Here is a 13,236-nt window from a genome sequence, read left to right on the forward strand (position 1 = left end):
CTCAGCTCACTGCAAGCTCCGCCTCCCGGGTTTTACGCCATTCTCCTGCCTCAGCCTCCGGAGTAGCTGGGACTACAGGCGCCCGCCACCTCGCCCGGCTAGTTTTTTTTGTATTTTTAGTAGAGACGGGGTTTCACCGTGTTAGCCAGGATGGTCTCGATCTCCTGACCTCGTGATCCGCCCGTCTCGGCCTCCCAAAGTGCTGGGATTACAGGCTTGAGCCACCGCGCCCGGCCTGGGGTGGTTAATTCTTTAGCACTCTAATTCTTACGGCACCCCCAATGGGCCCTAGTTTTTTGTTTATTTGTTTGTTTGTTTGTTTAGAAACAGAGTCTTGCTGTTACCCAGGCTGGAGTGCAGTGGCACAATCGTAGCTCACCATAGCCCCGAACTCCTGGACTCAATTGGTCTTCCCACCTCAGCCTCCCAGGTAGCTGGAACTGCAGCCTCATGCAACCACGCCCAGCTAATTTTTTTTTTTTTTTTTTTTAGAGATGGGGGTCTCACTGTGTTGCCCAGACTGATCTCAAACTCCTGGGCTCAAGCAATCTTCCTTCCTCAGCCTCCCAAAGTGCTAGGATTACAGGCGTGAGCCACAGTACCAAGCTTCCCGATTAAAGCATTGAACACCAGAGAGCCCAGCTCAGCTGTTTTCCAGCTGGGTAACACTGGGCAAATGACTTTTCCTCTCTGAACCTCAGTCTCTTCCTCTGAAATGGGGCCAATCACTATACCCATCTCAGATGCTGGTGGTTGCAGGGATGAAATGAGTTAATACGTGAGGTCCTTAGGACAGGGGGATGGGGACACAAGGAGGTGAGCAATAAACAGGGACTGCTGTTATTATCACCCCCACATAATCTGATCTCGGGGTCTGAGTGTGCCCCAGGCAAGGTGTCCGCAGTCCTCCGCAGAAGGATGCCAAAGTGATTAGCTGGCACGAGAATGCCATGCAGAGCAGGTGTTATGCAACTGGCCGCCTATTCCAGGCAGAGGATGCCAGATCCCCAGGGGGAAGGGGGAAGGGGCCCAGTTTCAAAGTTTTCTGCCCCTTTTGAGTTCTCCTTGGAGACACTTTGGAAATGAAACCTCCTGGAAATTGATATTAGGCCTCTGCAGGCTGAGCTGGTTAAAATTTCCCAACAAACAACCAACAGAAACTCTATGAGGAAGCAAAAACAAGACAAACATTGGCAGACCCTTTTCCATCCGCTCTCGGTAGATGGTATTCCTCTAAGAAAATGCCCCCACGAGTTTCTCCATGGCCTCTTGAGCTGGTGGCCAAAGGATTTAGGTTCTCTTTGAAATTATAACTTAACTGGGCCTGCTTTATGGTAGGGATATCTCTCTCTTAAATGTGTGTATATATATACAGGGCCAGGCGTGGTGGCTCACACCTGTAATCCTAGCACTTTGGGAGGCCAAGGCAAGTGGATCACTTGAGCCCCAGGAGTTCAATACCAGCCTGAATAACATAGTGAGACCCTCTCTCTACAAAAATTAATAAAAGTAACCAGGCATGCCGGGCGCGGTGGCTCAAGCCTGTAATCCCAGCACTTTGGGAGGCCGAGACGGGCGGATCGCGAGGTCAGGAGATCGAGACCATCCTGGCTAACACGGTGAAACCCCGTCTCTACTAAAAATACAAAAACTAGCCGGGCGAGATGGCGGGCGCCTGTAGTCCCAGCTACTTGGGAGGCTGAGGCAGGAGAATGGCGTGAACCCGGGAGGCGGAGCTTGCAGTGAGCTGAGATCCGGCCACTGCACTCCAGTCCGGGCAACAGAGCGAGACTCCGCCTCAAAAAAAAAAAAAAAAAAAAAAAAGTAACCAGGCACAGCAGTGTGTGCCTGCAATCCCAGCTACCTGGGGTGGGAGGATTGCTTGAGCCCAGGATTTAAAGGTTGCCGTGAGCTATGATCACACCACTGCATTTCAGCCTGGGCAACAGAGCAAGACCCTGTCTCTTAAAAATATATTATTATTATTATTATACACACACATACCCACACACACACATTACAGATGATGAGAAAATACTCTCAGCCAGGTTTTCACGTGATACACAACTTCTCAAAAAGCATCACAAGCAGCTTAGAACTTTCTTTGTGGACTGTCCAAGATGTTGAGGAAATATTGGTTTAGAATTTACCTCATTTAGGCCAGGTACGGTGGCTCACACCTGTAATCCTAGCACTTTGGGAGGCTAAGGCCAGCAGATCTCTTGAAGCCAGGAGTTTTAGCCCGGCCAACATGGCAAAATCTTGTCTTTACTAAAAATACCGAAAAAAAAAAATTAGCTGGGTGTGGTGGCACACGCCTGTAGTCCCAGCTACTCTGGAGGCTGAGGCAAGAGAATCACTTGAACCTGGAAGGCAGAGGTTGCAGTGAGCCGAGATCACCGAGATCGCACATTACACTTCAGCCTGGGTGACAGAGCAAGACTCCATCTCAAAAAAATAAGACAGATAAGATAAATATATATAATGTATATTTTATATATATATAATAGAAACTACAAAACAAGTGATCTTTGTATGTTTCCAAAATATAACAGCGGGACAGGCATAGGATAGACATTCCTATTGTAAAAGGGAGAAATTGGAAGGGATAAAGAGGTCACCAGTCCTAAGCAAGTGCTAAATCCAGCAAGACAAATCCCATTAGGTTTCAAGGCCTGAGAATAATCCTTGGTGACTCTCAGCTCATTAACATACTTAGTTCTCAGAGCCAGACTCAATGAGGTTACGGCCCCCATGTTATGGATCAGGAACTGAGGCTAAGTAACTCACTGGAGATTATGTGGTAAAGAAGGTCCAGGATCGGCCAGGTACGGTGGCTCACGCCTGTAATCCCAGCACTTTGGGAGGCCAAGGCAGGCGGATCACGAGGTCAGGAGATCGAGACCATCCTGGCTAATACCGTGAAACCCCGTCTCTACTAAAAATACAAACAATTAGCCGGGCGTGGTGGCTGGCACCTGTGGGAGGCTGAGGCAGGAGAATGGCATGAACCCGGGAGGCAGAGCTTGCAGTGAGCCGAGATAGCGCCACTGCACTCCAGCCTGGACGACAGAGCGAGATTCCATCTCAAAAAAAAAAAAAAAAAAAGAAGGTCCAGGATCATTGCTTCAGTCTCCGGGATATGGAGAAGGTTCTACTCCTGTTATCCCAAATTTTAAAATGTGGGAACTAAGGCTCAGAGAGGTTAAGCAAACCACACAGGGTCACACAGCTAGTGATGTTGCTGAGATTTCCCCGGGTGTACTGGCTCATGCCTATAATCCCAGCATTTTGAGAGACTGAGGCAAAAGGATCACTTGAGCCCAGGAGTTTGAGACCAGCCTGGGAAATATAGTGAGACCTCATCTCTACAAAAAGAATAATTAAACAGTTAGCTAGGCATGGTGGCATGCACCTATTGTCCCAGCTACTCGGGAGGCTGAGGTGGGAGGATTGCCTGAGCCTGGGAGGTGGAGATTGCAGTGAGCTGAGATCACGCCAGTGCACTACAACCTGGGTGACAGAGTGAGACCCTGTCAAAAAAAATTTTTTTAAAAAGGCATTGCCGAGATTCGAACCCAGGTTCAGCCTGTCTTCTGAAATGTCACTCTATGACCCACTCACGAAACTGAGAAGGCAGAAAGTTGCTTGGACCTGCCCATTTCCCCTGTGCGGTCTCAGAGAAACAGTGGAACTGCCTCGGTTTCTCCTTCCGGGAAGTATTAATAGAAGCATCCCACTTACCTACTTTGGTCTGAAAATAAATTAGCTTGTCTCTCTTCCGCTTACTAAAAACACCCTGGGTTTTTGCACGTTCAAATGCAAAAATAAAATGAGGAGAATGGTGCTGGTAGTTTCGCCAGTGGGAAGCCCTCTGGGGAAAGCCAGCCTTTGATTTATTATTTATTTATTTATTATTTCTAGGTAGATTTGTGGGAAACCAGAGCTGTGTTGTCCAGGGGGCCTGTAGTCCGGAAGGCATCAGATGGGCTACTAAGTGAGTCTTTGTCAACCTGCAGATGGCAGGAGGCAGGGCCCAGGTGTCCGTGGCTTGGAGATGCAAGGGTTGATGGGAGGTCTGAGGCTGTGGGATCTCTCCTGTAGCCTCAGTATCCTCATCTAGATAATGGGGACATTCTGGCCAGGTGCGGTGGTTCACTCCTGTAATCCCAGCACTTTGGGAGGCCGAGGCGGGTGAATCACTTGAGGCCAGGAGTTCAAGCAGCCTGGGCAACATGGCGAAGCCCTGTCTCTACTGAAAATAGAAAAACTAGCTGGGCATGGTGGTGCACGCTGTAATCCCAGCTATTCGGGAGGCTGAGGCATGAGGATCACTTGAATCCAGGAGGCAGAGGTTTCAGTGAGCCGAGATCCCGCCACTGCACTCCAGCCTGTGCAACAGAGTGAGATTCCGTCTCACTTAAAAAAAAAAAAAAAGAAAATGGGGGTATTCATTTATTCGCTTATCATTTGACAGTAAGTTACCCAGCATTGACTGTGTGAGAGGCCCTGTACTAGGCAGTGAAAACTCAGCTATGAATAAGAAAATTAAAAACAAGCTGGGCATTGTGGTTTACGCCTGTAATCCCAACATTTTAGGAGGCTGAGGAGGAAGAATCACTTGAACCCAGGAGTTTGAGACCAGCCTGGGCAACACAGTGAGATGCCAGTCTCTACAAAAAATTTTAAAATTAGCCAGGCGCGTTGGCGTGAGCCTGTAGCCTCAGCTACCCAGAGGCTGAGATGGGAGGATCACTGGAGCCCAGAAGTTCAAGGCTGCAGTAAGCTATGATCCTGCCACTGCACTCCAGCCTGGACAACAGAGTGAGACTCTGTCTGAAAAAAAAAAAAAAAGAGGCCAGGTGTGGTGGCTTACACTTGTAATCTCAGCACTTTGGGAGGCTGAGGTGGGTGGATCACTTAAGGTCAAGAATTTGAGACCAGCCTGGCCAAAATGGTGAAACCCCGTCTCTACTGAAATACAAAAAATTAGCCAGTCGTGGTAGTGGGTACCTGTAATCACAGCTACTTGGGAGGCTGAGGCAAGAGAATCGCTTGAACCCGGGAGCCAGAGGTTGTAGTGAGCCAAGATCATGCCGCTGTATGACAGAGCAAGATTCCATCTTGGAAAAAAGAAAAAAGAAAGAAAGAAGGAAAAGAAGTAAGATGATGGGGAGTTGTGGAAACCTGTCAGTGGGCATGTGAAAGTCTTGACCTCTGACCAAGCATTGAACAGCCCCCTCCCAATTCCAGGCGCTACAGGGATCTGGGACACAACTTCCCCATGACCAAATTGTACTCTTTCCTTTTCTTTTTTTGTTTTTTTTGTTTGTTTGTTTTTTTGATGACAGGGTCTCACTCTGTCACCCAGGCTGAAGTGCAGTGGGACGATCACAGCTCTCTGCAGCCTCAACCTCCCAGGCTCAAGCAGTGCTCCCACTTCAGCCTCCCAAGTAGCTAGAACTACAGGCACACACCACCATGCCTGTCAGTTTATACATTTTTTGTAGAAATGGGGTCTCACTATGTTGCCCAAGCTGGTCTTGAACTCCTGGCCTTAAGGAATCCTCCTGCCTCGGCTTCTCAAAGTGCTGGGATTACAGGCGTGAGCCACTGCGCCCAGCCCAAGTTGTACTCTTGAAAGATGGAATCTTAGCTAGGATCCTGAACTGTTGCCTTTTATCCTAACTCAGTTGTTCATTCTTTTTCATTCACTTGCCTTCCTCAGAGAGAACCAGGGCTCTGGGGTCCCTGTGTCAGGCCCCAACCTGTCAACCACCCGGCCAATCCAGCAGGACCTGGGCCGCCAAGACCCACCCCTGGCAGAGGACATTGACAACATGAAGAACAACAAACTGGCCACCGCGGAGTCGGCCGGTCCCCACGACAGCCTCGGCCACGCCGGCCTGCCCCAGAGCCCAGCCAAGATGGGAAACAGTACCGACCCCGGCCCCACGCCGGCCGTCCCTGCCATGGCCACCAATCCCCAGAACGCCGCCAGCCGCCGGATGCCCAACAACCCGGGGAACCCATCCAATCCCGGCCCTCCCAAGACCCCCGAGAACAGCCTTATCGTCACCAACCCCAGCGGCACCCAGACCAATTCAGCTAAGACTGCCAGGAAACCCGACCACACCACGGTGGACATCCCCCCGGCCTGCCCACCCCCACTCAACCACACTGTTGTGCAAGGTGAGACCCTCCGCCCTCACATTGCTGGGCAGGGGACCCGGCGCCCCTGGAGCCAGAGGCTCTGCTGAGTGACCCTGGACTGTGACCCCATCTCTCTGGCCTCAGTTTCGCCCCTGGAAAATGGGCATAGACGTAGTTTCCTACCCTGCAGGGCTGTGGAACATTCAGTAAGATAATTTGTGCACAGTGCCTGGCACGGGGACTTGTTCAATCAGGTTAGCAATATCTCCTACGTCCTTCCTTCCCTAGGGGAGCCAGGAAGCCACCCCATTTGAGGAGCAATAGGGTCCTCTGATGGAAGCTTGAGGGGATCAGATGATTGATTGTCTCAGCCCAGCATTGTTCAAAAGAAATGTAACACAGGCCACATGCAAATGTCAGTTTCAACTTTCTAGTCGCCACATTAAAAAAGGGGCCAGATGTACTGGCTCATGCCTGTAATCCCAGCACTTCAGGAGGCCAAGGTGAAGTGAGCCAAGAGGGGACCACTGCGCTGCAGCCTGGGTGGCAAAGCGAGACTCCGTCTCAAAAAAAAAAAAAGAAAAGAAAAAATGGTGAACTGCTGAGTGGATGATGTCTTAAGTGTTTCTAGTGTCAGTTCTGTGTGAGAAATGTTCATGGGTCTGCTGGATAAAGGCTTTCCATGGTCCTGAGACCTAAGATCCTAAGATCTTGTCACTGTGCCCATTTTATAGATGTAGGGACTGAGGCTCAGAGAGGCTCAGCCTGCCCGTGGGCACATAATCTGGCTGGGCTGCAGAATGGAAGCTCCAGAGGCTGATAGCTCCTCCCCCCGAGTCAAGAGGGGTGCTAATGGGGGCACGCCGTGCGGTTTATGGGAGGTCTCAGTATTTCCATCTGTTCAATGGGTCTCTTGGCACTGTCCCTACCTGCCTGCAAGTGAGGACGTGAAGGTCCAACAAGGATAGGGGCAGGTCTGTGTGAATGTCCCGTGAGGGCCCCACCACACTCAAGGCTATGGAGTGGTTGAGAGCAGGCTCTCGGGGGCCAGGCCTCCTGGGTTCCAAATGCCAGCTCTTCCACTTCCTGCTGTGTGACCTTAGACAAGTCACTTTACTTCTCTGTGCCTCAATTTCCTCATCTGTAAATGGGGGATCAGAATATATCAACCTCAGGGCCATACGAGGGTTCAGTGATGTCACAGGATGCCTGGTATATACAGCAGGCACTTTATAAATGTCAGCCGTTTCTTGCCTGCCCTGGGAGTACACAGGAGTTCCCAGAGACTTGTGGGAAATTGTGGAGGGAGCCCTGTGTTGGTTCTTGTCCCAACAGTGAACAAAAACGCCAACCCAGACCCACTGCCAAAAAAAGAGGACGAGAAGAAGGAGGAGGAGGAAGACGACCGTGGGGAAGACGGCCCTAAGCCAATGCCTCCCTATAGCTCCATGTTCATCCTGTCCACGACCAACCCGTGAGTATGGCCCCCAGCAAGGGCAGGGGGGCCTGGGGCTCCCACCAGGGTAGCGGAAGTCAGGCCAGATAGAGGGCAGTGAGTGAGTGTTGACCACCATGAGTCCAAGGGTACCTTTGAACAAACTGAAAACGGATGCTCCTTCCTTAAGTCACGTTAAGATGATTTGTCACAATATACTGACTTTGTTGGAAGAGACCTCCTTCCTGCCCTCCGCTAGAAAATCATTGTCATAAATATCCAGATCTATGCCGTCTGTGAGGTAAGAGGCACCCCCTTAGAAATGGCTGCCTGAACAACTGCACATGGCAGCCCTAGGACCCGAACTCCGTCCTAACCTAGACTCTGTAAGGGTTTAGATTCTGGGCGGACAGTCTCTGAGTTCCATGGCCTTCTATCTTGGACATCTTTGAAACAGATAGATTATTTAGGGGAGAAATTTATCCCGTGAATGTCGTGGTGGCTCGGAGTTTGTTGCAGAACTGAATGTCTCCCAAGGCTATTTCTTGAAAGCCTGACCCCTCAAATGCTTCTTGACAATGAAGGATTATGTCAGATAAGATGGGAGGAAGCTGCTTTCTGTAATCTGCCTCTTGGCAACTCACTCTGAGTAGTAATAAATAAAAGTACTTTTAAAATACTTTTTTATTTCATTGACTTATCGATTTTACTAAGAAAACACTTATGTGGTATTTACTCAGTGCCAGGCACTGTTCTGAGTGCCTTAAAATTTTTTTTAAATTTCTCTGAGGTTGTTATTATGCTTAGCTCCATTTGACAGATGAAAAACTGAGGTCCAGAGACATGAATTCATCTGCCCAAGGTCACACAGCAAGCCAGTGGGAGAGCTGGAGTTTGAGCCCAAACACTGGCTCTAGCCTCCTTGTTCTTAATCACTCAGCTCTGCTGCCATTCGTACAACCTTATGGACTATTTGTTATTGGCTCCACTTATTAAGAGGTGAACTGGCACATCACATTGGTACCTTCAAGGCTCTTATAAGGCCTGCAGTTCATAATTTCAATAACTAACTTTTTGGAGCCCCTATCATGAGCCAGGTATAAATTAACTCTTGGGTCTCACGATTTTGTGAAGTAAGCATTAATATTATGGCCATTTTACAGATGAGGGCACCAAGGCACAGAGGGGACAAGCAACTTGCCCAAGGTCACACAGCTAATTTTTAAAAAAGAAAGAAACCTGCTTAACCCATAGATTCACAATATTGTTTGACCCTGGGACATTTAATATTGAAAACGCTTTTTATCTCCTACAGAATTAAGGACCGTATTTCTTCAAGCTAGCTTGGGGATCAAGATATTTCAAGAGGGTCGTTTGAGAGTGATAGGCACTTTGCTAAACAGGGCATGTGAATGTCTTCTCTCACCAAGGTCCCCTCTGCCTTCTTGGGGTTCCAGGACCCAGAGAGGGCCCCCACCTGGAGGAGCTTAATAGTTTGTTGTGTGTGAGGCCTTGGAGGTTGGAGATCTCAGGTAGTGGTAGGTAACATGAGATGATGGAAGAAAAGGGTTTGTGAGCCTGTGGTCTGAGTGGACCTCTGCACGCCCATCTGTCTCCAACAGCCTTCGCCGCCTGTGCCATTACATCCTGAACCTGCGCTACTTTGAGATGTGCATCCTCATGGTCATTGCCATGAGCAGCATTGCCCTGGCCGCCGAGGACCCTGTGCAGCCCAACGCACCTCGGAACAATGTGAGTCCCACAGAGCACGCCCCTTCCTAGCCTGGCTCTTCTGCCTCAGGCCACTTTCTCCTGCATCCAAAATGCTATAGGTAGGGTGGGATGTTGGGGGCACCCCTAGGCATAGCCCTTATGGCTGTTGGTTGAGAGGGGAAGCTCCGATTCCTTGGGGATGCTCTTGGAAGCAAGACATTCCTTGAGGCAGTGGCTGTGTGAGCCTGGTGGGGAGAAGGTGGCCCAGAGTGGCTGGGGCTGAAACTTGCTGGATTCTTTAATGGAGGCGTGAGACTAACAGGATATGGATGTTGCACACTCTCTACATGGAATAGCGGGGTTACTGGTGCAGGGGCGGTGCTCCGACGTGGTCCCCTCCGCAGTAGACATTTCCCTTTGGACAGGAAGCTCTGAAAGAAACAACTATTTGATTCAGAAAGAGAGCCTATGCTTTCGATTTTTATGAAAGCAAGCCCCTTTGCAGGTGGTGGGTCTCTTGACAATCCCTGTTAATTGAGCACTTGCTGAGTCCCAGGAAGAAACTCAGCATGAACTATCCCGTTTAATCCTCACAATGCACACCCCCCCTCCCCGCTCCTTGCCCAGGCATCCCCACTTGACAGATGGGAAAACTGAGGCTCAGGGGAATGAAGGAGTGGTAAGTGACCTGTCCAGGGTCACACAGCAGAATTCCAACTCTGCATCCCCCAAAGCTCCCACTGCTTCCCCCAGCTGTCTGCATTTACTCATCACCTACTGTATGCCACGGATGGGTGTGCATAGCCCCTTTGAGTCCTGACAAGCAGGAATGAGTGCATGCTTGTAGTTGAGATGGGGAAACGGAGGCACCAACAGGCAAGGGCGTGCCTCACCCATGGGCTGCGGGCAGAGGCTTGACCCCAGGGCCTGGTAGAGGGTGGACTGGTGGCTCCTGTTTCCCTCCCCAGCTCCCTCCCCCATCCCTTCCCTCCCAGCCCAGAGCCAAAGAAGTGTGTTTTCTGCTGGTCTGAGGCTCTGCTGCCCTGGCTAAGTAGGTTAGGACCCAGGCAAGGCTGGCAAGCCCCATCCCTCAAGCCCGCCCACAGCTTACCATGCACTTTCCCTTCCTTCCCAGGCCTGGCAGGCCCCCTGGGGACCCAATGGGGGAGATGGAAGGAAATAATTAGAACACAGCTCCCGGAGGAAGCCAGAGCCAGTGCCCAGCCTCCTCACAGCCGGCTCAGTTGCTTCCTGCAGCCTGGTTTCCCCCAGAGGCCTCCAGGAGCCAGGCATGGGGAGGGGGTGTCCCAGGAGGGGTCCACAAACCCCCTGCTGGCTGGAGGAGGCTAGAGAAGGCATTGCCTGCGGCAGGGAGGGCACAGGCATGGATGATGCAGGGGGCACGGCAGCTCCCAAGGCTGAAGGGAATCAAGGCAGCGCTCAGACTGGGCCCCAGGGAGGGCTTACAAAGAGCGTTCAGCTCCCGGGCCCCCTCCTTCGTCCATCTCGCAGTCGAAACTTCTCCACAAGAACACTGTGGCCCCATAACGTTCACACCACGTAACCACCATCCAGGGCAAGAAATAGAACAAAAACGCCCCACGCGGCATGTGCCTCCTCGATCCCCCACCCCCACTGCCTGCCTTCCCTTTAGAGCTGCTGGGGACACTGTCTGGAGACATTTTTGGTTGTCACGACAGGAGGGGGGAGGTGCTCCTGGCATCTGGTGGGTGGAGGCCAGGGACGCTGCTCAGCACCCACCGATGCACAGGACGGCCCCCACTCTAGAGAACGATCCTTCCCCAAATGTCCAGAGCCCAGCCTGAGAAACCCTGCCTTACAGGTGACCACGACCCCAGCTTCTGGAATGAGCGTTTCTCAGCCTCTCTCTTTTCTTCTACCTGCACAGACTTTTTTTTTTTTTTTTCTAAGAAACAGTGTCTCTCTCTGTTGCCCAGGTTGGGGTGCAGTAACATGATCATGGCTCACTGCAGCCTCAACCTCCTGGGCTCAAGCGAGCCTCCCAGCTCAGCCCCTCAAGAAGCTAGGACCACAGGCATGCACCACCACACCCAGCTAATTTTGAAAATTCTTGTAGAAATGGGGCCTCGCTGTGTTGCCACGCTGGCCTCGAACTCTTGACCTCAAGTAATCGTCCCTCCTCAGACTTCCAGAGCCCTGGAATTACAGGCATGAGCAACCGCACTGGCCAATTCTTAAAAACTAGAATTTATGTTTGCTCTTCTGTAACATTCAATAAATGAGACACCTATGCTTCCCTTTGTCACACAACATTGTATTCACACTAAGTGAGTATATGTTGCTGTTGCAGGATTGATGGGCATTCTTTTTTTTTTTTTTTTTTTTTTTTGAGATGGAGTCTTGCTGTATCACCCAGGCCAGTGTACGGTGGTGCAATCTTGGCTCACCACAACCTCCGCCTCCCGGGTTTAAGTGATTCTCCTGCCTCAGCCTCCGGAGTAGCTGAGACTACAGGTGTGCGCCACCACGCCCAGCTAATTTTTGTATTTTTAGTAGAGACAGGGTTTCACTATGTTGGCCAGGCCAGTCTCAAACTCCTGACCTCAAGTGGTCCGCCCACCTTGGCTTCCCAAAGTGCTGGGATTACAGGCGTGAGCCACCATGCCTGGCCGATGGGCATTCTTTATGAGGCTGTTTTCAGATGTACTGGGTGGCACGAGATGTGTTATCCATACCCTGTTGACAGATGTTTGGGTTGTTTCTAAGTGTGAATACTGTCCCCATGCCACACCCCTCAACATGTTTCCTGAGTCACCTGGACAAGAATTTCTCCAGGAGGCTGGATGCGGTGGCTCAAGCCTATAATCCCAGCACTTTGAGAGACCAAGGTGGGAGCATTGCTTGAGGCCAGGAGTTCGAGACTAGCTTGGGCAACATAGTGAGAACCCCCCCGCAACCCCTACCAAAAAAAAATTTTTTTATTTTTGGTCAGGTGCAGTGGCTAACGCCTATAATCCCAGCACTTTGGAAGGCTGAGGCAGGTAGATCACGAGGTCAGGAGATCAAGACCATTCTGGCTAACACGGTGAAACCCCATCTCTACTAAAAAATAAACACAAAAGATTAGCCAGGATAGGTGGCAGGTGCCTGTAGTCCCAGCTACTCGGGAGGCTGAGGTAGGAGAATGGCGTGAACCCAGGGGGCAGAGCCTGCAGTGAGCTGAGATCTCACCACTGCCCTCCAGCCTGGGTGACAGAGCGAGACTCCGTCTCCAAAAAAAAAAAAAAAAAATTAAATTAACCGAGCATGGTGGTGCACACCTATGGTCCCAGCCACTTGGGAGGCTGAGGTGGGAGGATCACTTAGGGTCTGGAAGGTCGAGGCTATAGTGATCCATGTTCGTACCGCTGCACTCCAACCTGGGTGACAGAGCGAGACCCTGTCTCAATAAATAAGAATTCCTCCAGGGTATAAGCCAAAAGCGAAGTTTCCAGAGCATAGAATTTGCAAGTGGTTGGCCTCAGTAAATGCAGCTTGAATGTTTACTAGACAATAAACACAGTGACCCTTTGGGAGGCTGAGGCAGGTGGATCACCTGATGTCAGGAGTTTGACACCAGCCTGGCCAACATGGTGAAACCCCGTCTCTACCAAAAATACAAAAATTAGCCGGGTGTGGTGACACACAACTGTAATCCCAGCTACTCGGGAGGCTGAGGCACAAGAATCGCTTGAACCCAGGAGGCAGAGGTTGCAGTGAGCCAAGATGGCGTCACTGCACTCAGCCTTGGCAACAGAGCAAGACCCTGTCTCAAAAATGTATATAAATAAATAAAAATAAACACAGTGGGCCATGTGCCGTGGCTCACACCTGTAATCCCACCACTTTGGGAGGCCAAGGCAGGTAGATCACCTGAGGTCAGGAGTTAGAGACCAGACTGGTCAATATGGTAA

At 50.7% G+C, this 13,236-nt stretch overlaps 1 protein-coding gene across 16 annotated transcripts in view; it reads left to right on the top strand.

Moving 5' to 3' along the window:
* CACNA1A (calcium voltage-gated channel subunit alpha1 A) overlaps positions 1–13,236 on the top strand; it is a 314,547-nt gene that overhangs the window by 219,705 nt on the left and 81,606 nt on the right. For all 16 annotated transcript variants that reach the window (XM_033198104.1, XM_033198101.1, XM_033198102.1 and 13 more), the window contains 3 exons: positions 5,729–6,192; positions 7,489–7,627; positions 9,211–9,340. In XM_033198104.1, coding sequence (XP_033053995.1) covers positions 5,729–6,192; positions 7,489–7,627; positions 9,211–9,340 — 733 coding nt within the window. The remainder of the gene's footprint in view (positions 1–5,728; positions 6,193–7,488; positions 7,628–9,210; positions 9,341–13,236) is intronic.

This window comes from Trachypithecus francoisi, unplaced genomic scaffold (genome assembly GCF_009764315.1).
Source record: "Trachypithecus francoisi isolate TF-2019V2 unplaced genomic scaffold, Tfra_2.0 Lachesis_group5, whole genome shotgun sequence".
Taxonomy (NCBI): Eukaryota; Metazoa; Chordata; class Mammalia; order Primates; family Cercopithecidae; genus Trachypithecus; species Trachypithecus francoisi.